The 15,814-nt window shown below is 44.5% G+C and overlaps 1 protein-coding gene across 3 annotated transcripts in view; it reads right to left on the reverse strand.

The window, feature by feature from the left end:
• Positions 1-10,623: 10,623 nt before the first annotated feature.
• Positions 10,624-15,814, reverse strand: part of LOC115131009 (LIM domain and actin-binding protein 1-like) — a 42,500-nt gene continuing 37,309 nt past the window's right edge. For all 3 annotated transcript variants that reach the window (XM_065019209.1, XM_065019207.1, XM_065019208.1), the window contains exons 8-10: positions 15,212-15,342; positions 14,847-15,031; positions 10,624-10,790 (exon numbers count right to left, since the gene is read on the reverse strand). In XM_065019209.1, coding sequence (XP_064875281.1) covers positions 14,860-15,031; positions 15,212-15,342 — 303 coding nt within the window. In that variant the 3' untranslated portion in view covers positions 10,624-10,790; positions 14,847-14,859. The remainder of the gene's footprint in view (positions 10,791-14,846; positions 15,032-15,211; positions 15,343-15,814) is intronic.

Genomic DNA, 15,814 nt, shown 5'->3' on the forward strand with positions numbered 1-15,814 from the left:
AATGTCTACCAGCGTACTTCCTATATGGCATGACAATTACTTTCAGTAGTGCCTGGTCCGGCAGTACCACAGTAGGGCCTGGTCCGGCAGTACCACAGTAGGGCCTGATCCAGCAGTACCACAGGAGGGCCTGGTCCGGCAGTACCACAGTAGGGCCTGATCCAGCAGTACCACAGTAGGGCCTGATCCAGCAGTACCACAGTAGGGCCTGATCCAGCAGTACCACAGTAGGGCCTGATCCAGCAGTACCACAGTAGGGCCTGATCCAGCAGTACCACAGTAGGGCCTGATCCAGCAGTACCACAGTAGGGCCTGATCCAGCAGTACCACAGGAGGGCCTGGTCCAGCAGTACCACAGGAGGGCCTGATCCAGCAGTACCACAGTAGGGCCTGATCCGGCAGTACCACAGTAGGGCCTGGTCCGGCAGTACCACAGTAGGGCCTGGTCCGGCAGTACCACAGGAGGGCCTGATCCAGCAGTACCACAGTAGGGCCTGATCCAGCAGTACCACAGTAGGGCCTGATCCAGCAGTACCACAGGAGGGCCTGGTCCAGCAGTACCACAGGAGGGCCTGGTCCAGCAGTACCACAGGAGGGCCTGATCCAGCAGTACCACAGTAGGGCCTGATCCGGCAGTACCACAGTAGGGCCTGGTCCGGCAGTACCACAGTAGGGCCTGGTCCGGCAGTACCACAGGAGGGTCTGATCCGGCAGTACCACAGTAGGGCCTGGTCCGGCAGTACCACAGGAGGGCCTGATCCAGCAGTACCACAGTAGGGCCTGATCCAGCAGTACCACAGGAGGACCTGGTCCAGCAGTACCACAGGAGGGCCTGGTCCAGCAGTACCACAGGAGGGCCTGATCCAGCAGTACCACAGTAGGGCCTGATCCGGCAGTACCACAGTAGGGCCTGGTCCGGCAGTACCACAGTAGGGCCTGGTCCGGCAGTACCACAGGAGGGTCTGATCCGGCAGTACCACAGTAGGGCCTGGTCCGGCAGTACCACAGGAGGGCCTGATCCAGCAGTACCACAGTAGGGCCTGATCCAGCAGTACCACAGTAGGGCCTGGTCCGGCAGTACCACAGGAGGGCCTGATCCGGCAGTACCACAGTAGGACCTGGTCCGGCAGTACCACAGTAGGGCCTGGTCCGGCAGTACCACAGTAGGGTTGAGGGGTACACCACCTCAGACATCAGCTTCATCAATAAGTGTATCGACGACGTCATGCCCACAGTGATTGTACGTACATATCCCAACCAGAAGCCATGGATTACAGGCAAAAACTGCAGTGAGCTAAAGGCTAGAGTTGCCGCTTTCAAGGAGCAGGAGACTAATTCGGACGCTTATAAGAAATACCGCTACGCCCTCAGATGAACCATCAAACAAGCAAAGCGTCAATACAGGATTAAGATTGAAGCCTACTACACCGGCTCTGACGCTCGTCAGATGTGGCAGGGCTTGAAATCTATTACAGACTACAAAGGGAAACCCAGACGTGATCTGCCCAGTGACATGAGCCTACCAGACGAGTTAAATGCCTTTTATGCTCACTTCGAGGCAAGCAACACTGAAGCATGCAGAAGAGCACCAGCTGTTCTGGATGACTGTGTGATAATGTTCTCGGTAGCTGATGTGAACAAAACCTTTAAACAGGTCAACATTCACAAAGCCGCTGGGCCAGACGGATTACCAGGACATGTACTCAAAGCATGCGCGGACCAACTGTCAATTGTCTTCACTGACATTTTCAACCTCTCCCTGACCGAGTCTGGAATACCTACATGTTTCAAGCAGACCACCATAGTCCCTGTGCCCAGGGAAGCGAAGGTAACCTGCCTAAATCATTACCGCCCAGTGGCGCTCACGTCAGTAGCCATTAAATGCTTTGAAAGGCTGGTCATGGCTCACATCAACAGCATCCTTCCGGACACCCTAGACCCACTCCAATTCACATACCGCCCCAACAGATCCACAGATGACGCAATCTCAATCGCACTCCACACTGCCCTTTCTCACCTGGACAAAAGGAACACCTATGTGAGAATGCTGTTCATTGACTACAGCTCAGCTTTCAACACTATAGTGCCCATGAAGCTCATCACAAAGCTAATGACTCTGGGACTAAAGACCTCCCTCTGCAACTGCATCCTGGACATCCTGACGGGCCGCCCCCCAGGTAGTAAGAGTAGGCAACAACACATCTGCCACACTGATCCTTAACACTGGGGCCCCTCAGGGGTGTACTTAGTCCCCTCCTGTATTCCCTGTTCACCCACGACTGCGTGGCCAAACACAACTGCAACACCGTCATTAGGTTTGCTGACGACACAACAGTGGCAGGCCTGATCACCGACAACGATGAGACGGCCTATAGGGAGGAGGTCAGAGATCTGGCAATGTGGTGCCAGGACAACAAACTCTCCCTCAATGTGAGCAAGACATAGGAGCTGATCGGCGGGGCTGTAGTGGAGCAGGTTGAGAGTTTCAAGTTCCTTGTTGTCCACATCACCAACAAACTATCATGGTCCAAATACACCAATATAGTCATGAAGAAGGCACAACAAAACCCTTTCCCCCTCAGGAGACTGAAAAGATTTGGCATTGTTCCCCAGATCCTCAAATGGTTCTACAGCTGCACCATATGCTGAGCACTTGTTGGCTGCTTTTCCTTCATTCTGCGGTTCAACTCATCCCAAACCATCTCAATTCGGTTGAGATCGGGTGATTGTGGAGACCAGGTCATCTGATGCAGCACTCCATCACTGTCATTCTTGGTCAAGTAGCCCTTACACAGCCTGGAGGTGTGTTGGGTCACTGTCCTGTTGAAAAAACAAATGATACTCCCACTAAGTGTGAACCAGATGTGATGGTGTATTGTTGCAGAATGCTGTGGTAGCCATGCTGGTTAAGTGCCTTGAATTCTAAATAAATCACTGACAGTGTCACCAGCAAAGCACCATCACACCTCCTCCATGTGTCATGGTAGGAACTACGTGCGGAGATCATCCGTTCACCTACCTACATTATTTCTCACAAAGACATGGCGGTTGGAACCAAAAATCTCAAATTTAGACTCCTCAAACCAGATGGGATGGCGTATCATTGCAGAATGCTGTGGTAGCCTTGCTGGTTAAATGTGCCTTGAACTCTAAATAAATCACTGACAGTGTCACCGGGAAAGAACCCCCACACCATCACACCTCCTCCATGCTTCACGGTGGGAACAACACAGGCGGATATCATCCGTTCACCTACTCTGCGTCTCAAAAAGACACAGCAGTTGGAACCAAAAATCTCAAATTTCGACCCATCAGACCAAAGGACAAATTTCAACTGGTCTAAAGTCCATTGCTCGTGTTTCTTGGCCCAAGTCTCTTCTTTTTATTGGTGTCCGTTAGTAGTGGTTTCTTTGCAGCAATTCAACAATGAGGGCCTGATTCACTCAGTTTCCTCTGAACAGTTGATGTTGAGATGTGCCTGTTACTTGAACTCTGTGAAGCATTTATTTGGGCTGGTAACTCTAATGAACTTATCCTCTGCAGCAGAGGTAACTCTGAGTCTTCCTTTCCTGTGGCGGTCCTCATGAGAGTCAGTTTCATCATAGCGCTTGATGGTTTTTGCGACCGCACTTGAAAAAACTTTAAAAGTTCTCGAAATTTTCCACATTGACTGACCTTCATGTCTTAATGTAACGATTGACTGTTGTTTCACTTTGCTTATTTTAGCTGTTCTTGCCATAATATGGACTTGGTATTTTACCAAATAGGGATATCTTCTGTATACCACTCCTACCTTGTCACAACAAAACTGATTGGCTCAAACGCAGTAAGAAGCAAATAAATTCCACAAATGAACTTTTAACAAGGCACACCTGTTTTGATGTACAGTTGAAGTCGGAAATGTACATACACTTAGGTTGGAGTCATTAAAACTCATTTTTCAACCACTCCACAAATGTCTTGTTAACAAACTATAGTTTTGGCAAGTTGGTTAGGACATCTACTTTGTGCATGACACAAGTCATTTTTCCAACAATTGTTTACAGACTTAATATTTCACTGTATCACAATTCCAGTGGGTCAGACGTTTATATACACTAAACTGACTGTGCCTTTAAACACCTTGGAAAATTCCAGAAAATGATGTCATGGCTTTAGAAGCTTCTGATAGGCTATTGACATCATTTGAGTCAATTGGAGGTGTACCTGTGGATGTATTTCAAGGCCTACCTTCAAACTCTGTGCCTCCTTTGCTTTAACATCATGGGAAAATCAAAAGAAATCATCCAAAACCTCAGAAAGAACATTGTAGACCTCCGCAAGTCTGGTTCATCCTTGGGAGCAATTTCAAAACGCCTGAAGGTACCACATTCATCTGTACAAACAATAGTACGCAAGTATAAACATCATGGGACCACGCAGCCGTCATACCGCTCAGGAAGGAGACGGGTTCTGTCTCCTAGAAATTAACGTACTTTGGTGCGAAAAATGCAAATCAATCCCAGAACAACCGCAAAGGACCTTGTGAAGATGCTGGAGGAAACATGTGCAAAACTATCTATATCCACAGTAAAATGAGTCCTATATCAACATAACCTGAAAGGCCGCTCAGCAAGGAAGAAGCCACTGCTCCAAAACCGTCATAAAAAAAACTGACTACGGTTTGCAACTGCACATGGGGACAAAGATCATACTTTTTGGAGAAATGTCCTCTGGTCTGATGAAACAAAAATAGAACTGTTTGGCCATAATGACCATCGTTCTGTCTGTAGGAAAAAGGGGGAGGCTTGCAAGCCGGAGAACACCATCCCAACCGTGAGGTACGGGGGTGGCAGCATCATGTTGTTGGGGTGCTTTGCTGCAGGAGGGACTGATGCACTTCACAAAATAGATGGCATCGTGAGACAGGAAAACTATGCGGATATATTGAAGCAACATCTCAAGACATCAATCAGGAAGTTAAAGCTTGGTCGCAAATGGGTCTTCCAAATGGACAATGACCCCAAGCATACTTCCAAAGTTGTGTCAAAATGGCATAAGGACAACAAAGTCAAGGTATTGGAGTGGCCATCACAAAGCCCCGACCTCAATCTTATAGAAAATTTGTGGGCAGAACTGAAAAATCATTTGCGAGCAAGGAGGCCTACAAACCTGACTCAGTTACACCAGCTCTTTCAGTAGGAATGGGCCAATATTCACCCAACTTATTGTGGGAAGTTTGTGGAAGGCTACCCAAAACTTTTGACCCAACTTAAACAATTTAAAGGCAATGTTACCAAATACTAATTGAGTGTATGTAAACTTCTGACCCACTGGGAATGTAATGAAATAATTAAAAGCTGAAATAAATAATTCTCTCTACTATTATTTTGACATTTCACATTCTTAAAATAAAGTGGTGATCCTAACTGACCTAAGACAGGGAATTTTTACTAGAATTAAATGTCAGGAATTGTGAAAACCTGAGTTTAAATGTGTTTGGCTAAGGTGTATGTAAACTTCAGACTTCAACTGTATATTTAGGTTGCTCAAGTTTCATACAGTTTTTCACCACATAGAGGAGAGGGTTTGAATTACACCTTGAAATATGATGAACAGTTGTCTTGATTATCTTCTTAGTGTCTGTATGTCAACATCTAGGGTGGGGTCAGACTAAGGAGAATGTGGACATCGGAAGATGCATGTTTCATGTCCGTAGTTGTGGGAAGCTTTATCTCTGGTAAAAGCATTAAAAACCAACGTTAATTTCCACAGGTTATGATTATTCGTATTTAGCTAAGGTGTACATCCGACTTCAACTGTATTTTAATGTGTTTAACAATGTTTTGGTTACTACATGATTCCATGTTCAATACTATTGGGCCATTATCATGTCAATCAAGGCTTGAATAGAAATGTAGTTCACACCCTGGATTTTGATGCTAACACAGTCACTACAGTCCCATTAGTTTTCATTGCAGTCTTATTTGAGTGCTGCGGTTGTGCAAATTTGTACAGAATGGGGTTAGTCAACAGTACACGTTTCTAATTTTGACAGAAAGTGGTTTCATTTCAAGCTAAAGTGTACTGTTAGCTAGCTAGCTAACGATACGTGTATGATGTTATTATTCATATCCCAGAACCGTTTGCTTTGCTAGTTAGAGCCTAATGTTAGCTAGCTACCATTGAAGCTAGTTGGTTAGCTCCCAGCAGATTCAAGCAGGGTAACTCACCCCATTCCGTACAAATGTGCGCAACCGCGACATTCAAACGAGGCTACAAAGAAAACTAATAGGACTGTAGCGACTGTGTTGACTTCAAAATCGGGGGTGTGAACAACGTTTCTATTCAAGCGTTGATCGAGATGGTAATGGCTCTATACTATTGGAGAAAAGTTGAAAAAACTGACCCTCCGTTACATCGTGTCATGTCGTAACGTACAGCACGCATAAAGCTACTATTTCTGTCTTACAATCTCTCTCCACCAGGTGTAGCACTTCTCTCATCGTTTAAAAACAAGAAATGGACAGTGACGGGGGTAAGGGGGGATACCTAGTCATTTTTTGCATCGTCACTGTAAGTGATCGTCACTCTCAAAGCAGCTGTTTTACTTCTAAGATCACTTTAGCACCGCACTAAAAACACGATTCAAATTCGACACAAACCTTCAAATAGGTATATAATAACACGTTATATAAACTCTTTATAGTGTTTTATTTACATTTTAGAGGCGATAAGGTGATAAGTTGGACAGATCGAGTGGAAAAAAAGCAATTTTCCCACACGACATCTGTCCTTCTCACTATCACGTATTAGTTTCGCTTCCCCACCCTACATTTTTTAAAAGACCCGACGGGGCTCATTGCTTTGTTGAATTATGCAGAAACGGGCAGCGTTTAGGTCATGTCATTTATTTTGTTAGAAAGGGGAGAAATTGGCTATTACAATGATGTTGACATTACAGTTGATCTGGCAGTAGAAATTTGGCAGAAATTTTACAAACTGACTTGTTTGAAAGGTGGCATCCTATGACGGTGCCAAGTTGAACGTCACTGAGCTCTTCAGTAAGGCCATCCTACTGCCACTGTTTGTCTATGGAGATTGCATGGGTGTGTGCTCGGTTTTATTCAGCAATGGGTGTGGCTGAAATAACTGAATACACTAATTTGAAGGGGTGTACTATGTTGTAGATATACTACAGGAACAATAAAGATAATAGATTGTTATTCAGATCTCAAACTTCATCGTTTGAGAGACATTTTTGAAGAAAAATAATATGAATTAAATTATGAAATTATGCATTATTTACATCACAAAAAAAAAAAAATTGATATCGGTGAACATTTCTAAATAAAAAGAGAAATAAAAGTTACAACATCAGCATGATTGTTTACATAAATATAAACAACAAACATTTCACACGCTTCCAAATCCAAAATCAATAAAGAATGAAAAAAACTGTCACTGAAATTATGGGCAGAAAGACAAATTCAACTTTCATCCAATCAGACGGCTGATTCATCACAAAACCATTTGATGTTGCCAATTATTTTAATGATTACTTCATTGGCAAAGTGGTCAAACTTACCCAGGAAATTCCAACAATGAACAGTGAGCCATCATATTCATGCATAAAAACAACAAGTAATAAAAGAAAACCAGTGCAAGTTTGTATTTTGTAAAGTTTGTGTGGGAGAGGTGGAAAAATGATTGTTAACGATCAATAACGGAAAACCTCCTGGCATTGACAACTTAGATGGAAAGCTACTGGGGATGGTAGCTAACTCTATAGCCACTCCTGTCTGTCATATTTTTAATCTGAGATGAGAGGAACGTCTTTGTCCTCAGGCCTGGAGGGAAGCCAAAGTGATTGGTTACTGGTTCTAACAGCAGGCCTATAAGCTCTTAGCAAACTATTGGAACAAATGGTCTTACAGCAAATACAATGCTATTTCTCTGTAAAGAAATGAACAGCAGACATTCAGCATGCTTATAGAGAAGGGAACTCAACGTGTACTACACTGACACTAATGACTGATGATTGGTTTAAATAAGTTGATAAGAAGATTGTGGGAGCTGTACTGTTAGATTTCAGTACAGCCATTTGACATTATTGACTAAAACCTGTTGTTGAGAAAATGTATGTGTTATAGCTTTTCAACCTCTGCCATATTGTGGTCTCAGAGCTATCTATTTAATAGAACTCAGGTGGTTTTCTTTAATGGAAGCTTCTCTAATGTCAAACATAAAAAGTGTGGTGTACCGCAGGGCAGCTTTCTAGGACCTCTACTCTTTTAAATGTTTACCAATGACCTGCCACTGGCATTAAACAAAGCATGTGTGTCCACGTATGCTAATGATTCAACCATATACACATCAGCAACCACAGCTAATGAAGTCACTGAAACCCTTAACAAAGAGTTGCAGTCTGTTTTGGAATGGGTGGCCAGTAATAAACTGGTCCTGAACATCTCTAAAACTAAGAGCCTTGTATTTGGTACAAATCATTCCTTAAGTTCTAGAACTCAGCTGAATCTGGTAATGAATGGTGTGGCTGTTGAACAAGTTGAGGAGACTAAATTACTTGGTGTTACCTTAGATTGTAAACTGTCATGGTCAAAACATATAGATTCAATGGTTGTAAAGATGAGGAGAGGTCTGTCTGTAGTAAAGAGATGGGGAGAGGTCTGTCTGTAATATAGAGATGGGGAGAGGTCTGTCTGTAATAAAGAGATGGGGAGAGGTCTGTCTGTAGTAAAGAGATGGGGAGAGGTCTGTCCGTAATAAAGAGATGGGGAGAGGTCTGTCTGTAATATAGAGATGGGGAGAGGTCTGTCTGTAATAAAGAGATGGGGAGAGGTCTGTCTGTAATATAGAGATGGGGAGAGGTCTGTCTGTAATAAAGAGATGGGGAGAGGTCTGTCTGTAATATAGAGATGGGGAGAGGTCTGTCTGTAATAAAGAGATGGGGAGAGGTCTGTCTGTAATAAAGAGATGGGGAGAGGTCTGTCTGTAATAAAGAGATGGGGAGAGGTCTGTCTGTAATAAAGAGATGGGGAGAGGTCTGTCTGTAATAAAGAGATGGGAAGAGGTCTGTCTGTAATAAAGAGATGGGGAGAGGTCTGTCTGTAATAAAGAGATGGGGAGAGGTCTGTCTGTAGTAAAGAGATGGGGAGAGGTCTGTCTGTAATAAAGAGATGGGGAGAGGTCTGTCTGTAATAAAGAGATGGGGAGAGGTCTGTCTGTAATAAAGAGATGGGGAGAGGTCTGTCTGTAAATAGAGATGGGGAGAGGTCTGTCTGTAATAAAGAGATGGGGAGAGGTCTGTCTGTAATAAAGAGATGGGGAGAGGTCTGTCTGTAATAAAGAGATGGGGAGAGGTCTGTCTGTAATAAAGAGATGGGGAGAGGTCTGTCTGTAATAAAGAGATGGGGAGAGGTCTGTCTGTAATAAAGAGATGGGGAGAGGTCTGTCTGTAATAAAGAGATGGGGAGAGGTCTGTCTGTAATAAAGAGATGGGGAGAGGTCTGTCTGTAATAAAGAGATGGGGAGAGGTCTGTCCGTAAGAGATGGGGAGAGGTAAAGAGAGTCTGCTCTGTCTTTTTGTAATAAAGACATGCTCTGCGCTCCACAAAGCAAGTCCTGCCAGTCTCTCTGGCTCAGAGTGAGGAGAGACTGACTGATGGCAGGCTCTAGTTTTGTCTAATCTTGATTATTGTCCAGTCGTGTGGTCCAGTGTTGCTAAGAAAGACCTCAGAGTTACTGCTGCCAGCTGCAGCTGGCCCAGAACAGAGCGGCACGTTTTGCTCTTCATTGTAATCAGAGGGCTGATGTACATACTATGCTGCCAGTCTCTCTTGGCTAACAGTTGAGGAGAGACTGACTGTAATCAGAGGGCTGATATTAACACTGCTGCCAGTCTCTCTTGGCTCAGAGTTGAGGAGAGACTGACTGTAATCAGAGGGCTGATATTAACACTGCTGCCAGTCTCTCTTGGCTAAGAGTTGAGGATAGTTTGGTACAACGCCTCTCCTCTAATGGACCCAGATAGTTTGGTACAACTCCTCTCCTCTAATGGACCCAGATAGTTTGGTACAACTCCTCTCCTCTAATGGACCCAGATAGTTTGGTACAACTCCTCTCCTCTAATGGACCCAGATAGTTTGGTACAACGCCTCTCCTCTAATGGACCCAGATAGTTTGGTACAACTCCTCTCCTCTAATGGACCCAGATAGTTTGGTACAACTCCTCTCCTCTAATGGACCCAGATAGTTTGGTACAACTCCTCTCCTCTAATGGACCCAGATAGTTTGGTACAACGCCTCTCCTCTAATGGACCCAGATAGTTTGGTACAACTCCTCTCCTCTAATGGACCCAGATAGTTGTGTATGTATTGATATGGAGGCCACGTGTGATGTTTTAATGTATGTAGTTCTGTCCTTGAACTGTTCTTGTCTATTGATGTTCTGTATTATGTAATGTTTTGTGTGGACTCCAGGAAGAGTAGCTGCTGCTTTTGCAACAGTTAATGGGGGATCCTACTAAGATACCAACATTTCCAATATTTTGCTGATATGGAAAAGATGAAATCAGAATCATTTTTGCTAAAATAGAAAAAATGAAATCAGAATCAGGAGAGACCTTGTCTCAGAAATAAAACATATAATTTCTCTGTAATTGCGGCCATAAAGTGGACTCTGGTGCTGATTACTGTCAAGCGACTCAGTGTATACAGTGTGTACATGGAGTACATAACCCAGGTGACTCCAACGATGCTGTGATTCAGTGTTGTCATGGTCACCGCGTCAGCTGAGAACACACAAAACATCACACTTTTACCACTTATCCTCTACAGTTACTACCTTACATTCATTAAATGATAAACACCTTGTACTGTGTCTGTGTGGACACTAAACTGTCTGTGTGGACACTAAACTGTCTGTGTGGACACTAAACTGTCTGTGTGGACACTAAACTGTCTGTGTGGACACTAAACTGTCTGTGTGGACACTAAACTGTCTGTGTGGTCACTAAACTGTCTGTGTGGACACTAAACTGTCTGTGTGGACACTAAACTGTCTGTGTGGACACTAAACTGTCTGTGTGGTCACTAAACTGTCTGTGTGGTCACTAAACTGTCTGTGTGGACACTAAACTGTCTGTGTGGTCACTAAACTGTCTGTGTGGTCACTAAACTGTCTGTGTGGACACTAAACTGTCTGTGTGGACACTAAACTGTCTGTGTGGACACTAAACTGTCTGTGTGGACACTAAACTGTCTGTGTGGACACTAAACTGTCTGTGTGGTCACTAAACTGTCTGTGTGGACACTAAACTGTCTAAACTGTCTGTGGTCACTAAACTGTCTGTGTGGTCACTAAACTGTCTGTGTGGACACTAAACTGTCTGTGTGGACACTAAACTGTCTGTGTGGACACTAAACTGTCTGTGTGGACACTAAACTGTCTGTGTGGACACTAAACTGTCTGTGTGGTCACTAAACTGTCTGTGTGGTCACTAAACTGTCTGTGTGGACACTAAACTGTCTGTGTGGTCACTAAACTGTCTGTGTGGTCACTAAACTGTCTGTGTGGACACTAAACTGTCTGTGTGGACACTAAACTGTCTGTGTGGACACTAAACTGTCTGTGTGGACACTAAACTGTCTGTGTGGACACTAAACTGTCTGTGTGGTCACTAAACTGTCTGTGTGGTCACTAAACTGTCTGTGTGGACACTAAACTGTCTGTGTGGACACTAAACTGTCTGTGTGGACACTAAACTGTCTGTGTGGTCACTAAACTGTCTGTGTGGACACTAAACTGTCTGTGTGGACACTAAACTGTCTGTGTGGTCACTAAACTGTCTGTGTGGACACTAAACTGTCTGTGTGGTCACTAAACTGTCTGTGTGGACACTAAACTGTCTGTGTGGTCACTAAACTGTCTGTGTGGTCACTAAACTGTCTGTGTGGACACTAAACTGTCTGTGTGGACACTAAACTGTCTGTGTGGTCACTAAACTGTCTGTGTGGACACTAAACTGTCTGTGTGGTCACTAAACTGTCTGTGTGGACACTAAACTGTCTGTGTGGTCACTAAACTGTCTGTGTGGTCACTAAACTGTCTGTGTGGACACTAAACTGTCTGTGTGGACACTAAACTGTCTGTGTGGTCACTAAACTGTCTGTGTGGACACTAAACTGTCTGTGTGGTCACTAAACTGTCTGTGGACACTAAACTGGTCACTAAACTGTCTCACTAAACTGTCTGTGTGGTCACTAAACTGTCTGTGTGGACACTAAACTGTCTGTGTGGTCACTAAACTGTCTGTGTGGACACTAAACTGTCTGTGTGGTCACTAAACTGTCTGTGTGGTCACTAAACTGTCTGTGTGGTCACTAAACTGTCTGTGTGGACACTAAACTGTCTGTGTGGTCACTAAACTGTCTGTGTGGACACTAAACTGTCTGTGTGGTCACTAAACTGTCTGTGTGGTCACTAAACTGTCTGTGTGGTCACTAAACTGTCTGTGTGGTCACTAAACTGTCTGTGTGGTCACTAAACTGTCTGTGTGGTCACTAAACTGTCTGTGTGGTCACTAAACTGTCTGTGTGGACACTAAACTGTCTGTGTGGTCACTAAACTGTCTGTGTGGACACTAAACTGTCTGTGTGGACACTAAACTGTCTGTGTGGTCACTAAACTGTCTGTGTGGTCACTAAACTGTCTGTGTGGACACTAAACTGTCTGTGTGGTCACTAAACTGTCTGTGTGGTCACTAAACTGTCTGTGTGGACACTAAACTGTCTGTGTGGTCACTAAACTGTCTGTGTGGACACTAAAAACTGTCTGTGTGGACACTAAACTGTCTGTGTGGTCACTAAACTGTCTGTGTGGACACTAAACTGTCTGTGTGGTCACTAAACTGTCTGTGTGGACACTAAACTGTCTGCGTGGTCACTAAACTGTCTGTGTGGACACTAAACTGTCTGTGTGGTCACTAAACTGTCTGTGTGGACACTAAACTGTCTGCGTGGTCACTAAACTGGTCACTAAACTGTCTGTGTGGTCACTAAACTGTCTGTGTGGTCACTAAACTGTCTGTGTGGACACTACACTGTCTGTGTGGTCACTAAACTGTCTGTGTGGTCACTAAACTGTCTGTGTGGACACTAAACTGTCTGTGTGGACACTAAACTGTCTGCGTGGTCACTAAACTGTCTGTGTGGTCACTAAACTGTCTGTGTGGTCACTAAACTGTCTGTGTGGACACTAAACTGTCTGTGTGGTCACTAAACTGTCTGTGTGGTCACTAAACTGTCTGTGTGGACACTAAACTGTCTGTGTGGTCACTAAACTGTCTGTGTGGACACTAAACTGTCTGTGTGGACACTAAACTGTCTGTGTGGTCACTAAACTGTCTAAACTGTCTGTGTGGTCACTAAACTGTCTGTGTGGTCACTACACTGTCTGTGTGGTCACTAAACTGTCTGTGTGGACACTAAACTGTCTGTGTGGTCACTAAACTGTCTGTGTGGTCACTAAACTGTCTGTGTGGTCACTAAACTGTCTGCGTGGTCACTAAACTGTCTGCGTGGTCACTAAACTGTCTGCGTGGTCACTAAACTGTCTGCGTGGACACTAAACTGTCTGTGTGGTCACTAAACTGTCTGTGTGGACACTAAACTGTCTGTGTGGACACTAAACTGTCTGTGTGGACACTAAACTGTCTGTGTGGACACTAAACTGTCTGTGTGGTCACTAAACTGTCTGTGTGGTCACTAAACTGTCTGTGTGGACACTAAACTGTCTGTGTGGTCACTAAACTGTCTGTGTGGACACTAAACTGTCTGCGTGGACACTAAACTGTCTGTGTGGTCACTAAACTGTCTGTGTGGTCACTAAACTGTCTGTGTGGACACTAAACTGTCTGTGTGGACACTAAACTGTCTGTGTGGTCACTAAACTGTCTGTGTGGACACTAAACTGTCTGTGTGGTCACTAAACTGTCTCTGTGGTCACAACTCTCTGTGTGGTCACTAAACTGTCTGTGTGGTCACTAAACTGTCTGTGTGGTCACTAAACTGCCTCTGTGGTCACTAAACTGTCTGCGTGGACACTAAACTGTCTGTGTGGACACTAAACTGTCTGTGTGGTCACTAAACTGTCTGTGTCATCACTAAACTGTCTGTGTGGTCACTAAACTGTCTCTGTGGTCACAACTCTCTGTGTGGTCACTAAACTGTCTGTGTGGTCACTAAACTGTCTCTGTGGTCACAACTCTCTGTGTGGTCACTACACTGTCTGTGTGGTCACTAAACTGTCTGTGTGGTCACTACACTGTCTGTGTGGTCACTAAACTGTCTGTGTGGTCACTAAACTGTCTGTGTGGTCACTAAACTGTCTGCGTCGTCACTAAACTGTCTGTGTGGTCACTAAACTGTCTCTGTGGTCACAACTCTCTGTGTGGTCACTACACTGTCTGTGTGGACACTAAACTGTCTGTGTGGTCACTAAACTGTCTGTGTGGACACTAAACTGTCTGTGTGGACACTACACTGTCTGTGTGGACACTAAACTGTCTGTGTGGTCACTAAACTGTCTGTGTGGACACTAAACTGTCTGTGTGGTCACTACACTGTCTGTGTGGACACTAAACTGTCTGTGTGGACACTAAACTGTCTCTGTGGACACTAAACTGTCTGTGTGGTCACTAAACTGGCTGTGTGGACACTAAACTGGCTGTGTGGACACTAAACTGTCTGTGTGGTCACTACACTGTCTGTGTGGACACTAAACTGTCTGTGTGGTCACTAAACTGTCTGTGTGGACACTAAACTGTCTGTGTGGACACTAAACTCACCAATCAGGGAGCTCTATATGACATCAGCGCTGTTAGACCCCGGCGTCTCATTGGTTCTCTGCAGCCAGCGGTCTTTGTGTTGGGTGTGGCCAAAGCCCTCGTCATAGTTCCCTTTCCTCCTGAACAGCTGCTGGTAGTGGAATACACAGTAGAACTCTCCGTACAGAGGAGCATAGCTGTGCATGCTACACACACACACACACACACAAACACACACACACACACACACACACACACACACACACACACACACACACACACTGTGGGTGATGAATTCATATTCACTGAGGGTTGGGTGAATAATCAAGGTGTGTATGATATATGTTTGATTAGTTTCCACTGTTGATCTGATCTCATTGTCTCACCTGAGCTTCTTCTGACAGTGTTTACAGCAGAAACAGTTCTTGTGAAATATGAATTTATCAGCGGCCATTTTCTCCATAGGGTAGACTGGCTTCAGACAGGATGAGCACACGTCCTGTTTACATGGCAGGAACTGGAAGGACAGGTATGGGTGTTATAACACTAATATGAGTAGGGGAGCAAAATTCCGGTAACCTTACTAAAATTCCCAGGTTTTTGTGAAATACTGGTTGGAAGATTCCCGGAATCGTAAGGGAATAAGCAGAGAAATCTGTAATCCTCCAAGCAGGATTTCTGGAAACCAATATAATTTGGGGAAAGTTAGTGTCATTTTACAACTCTAGATATGAGCTATTACATGGCAAACAGCTGTCATGCCAAGTTGAACTAGAGAGACGCTAATTGTTTAATGATGAAGTCAAAGACTGAAAACAATATTTTCTTAGACTAGAGATCTGACTCCAACATGATAGAGATCTGACTCCAACATGATAGAGATCTGACTCCAACATGATAGAGATCTGACTCCAACATTATAGAGATCTGACTCCAACATGATAGAGATCTGACTCCAACATTATAGAGATCTGACTCCAACATGATAG

This window comes from Oncorhynchus nerka, linkage group LG6 (genome assembly GCF_034236695.1).
Source record: "Oncorhynchus nerka isolate Pitt River linkage group LG6, Oner_Uvic_2.0, whole genome shotgun sequence".
Taxonomy (NCBI): Eukaryota; Metazoa; Chordata; class Actinopteri; order Salmoniformes; family Salmonidae; genus Oncorhynchus; species Oncorhynchus nerka.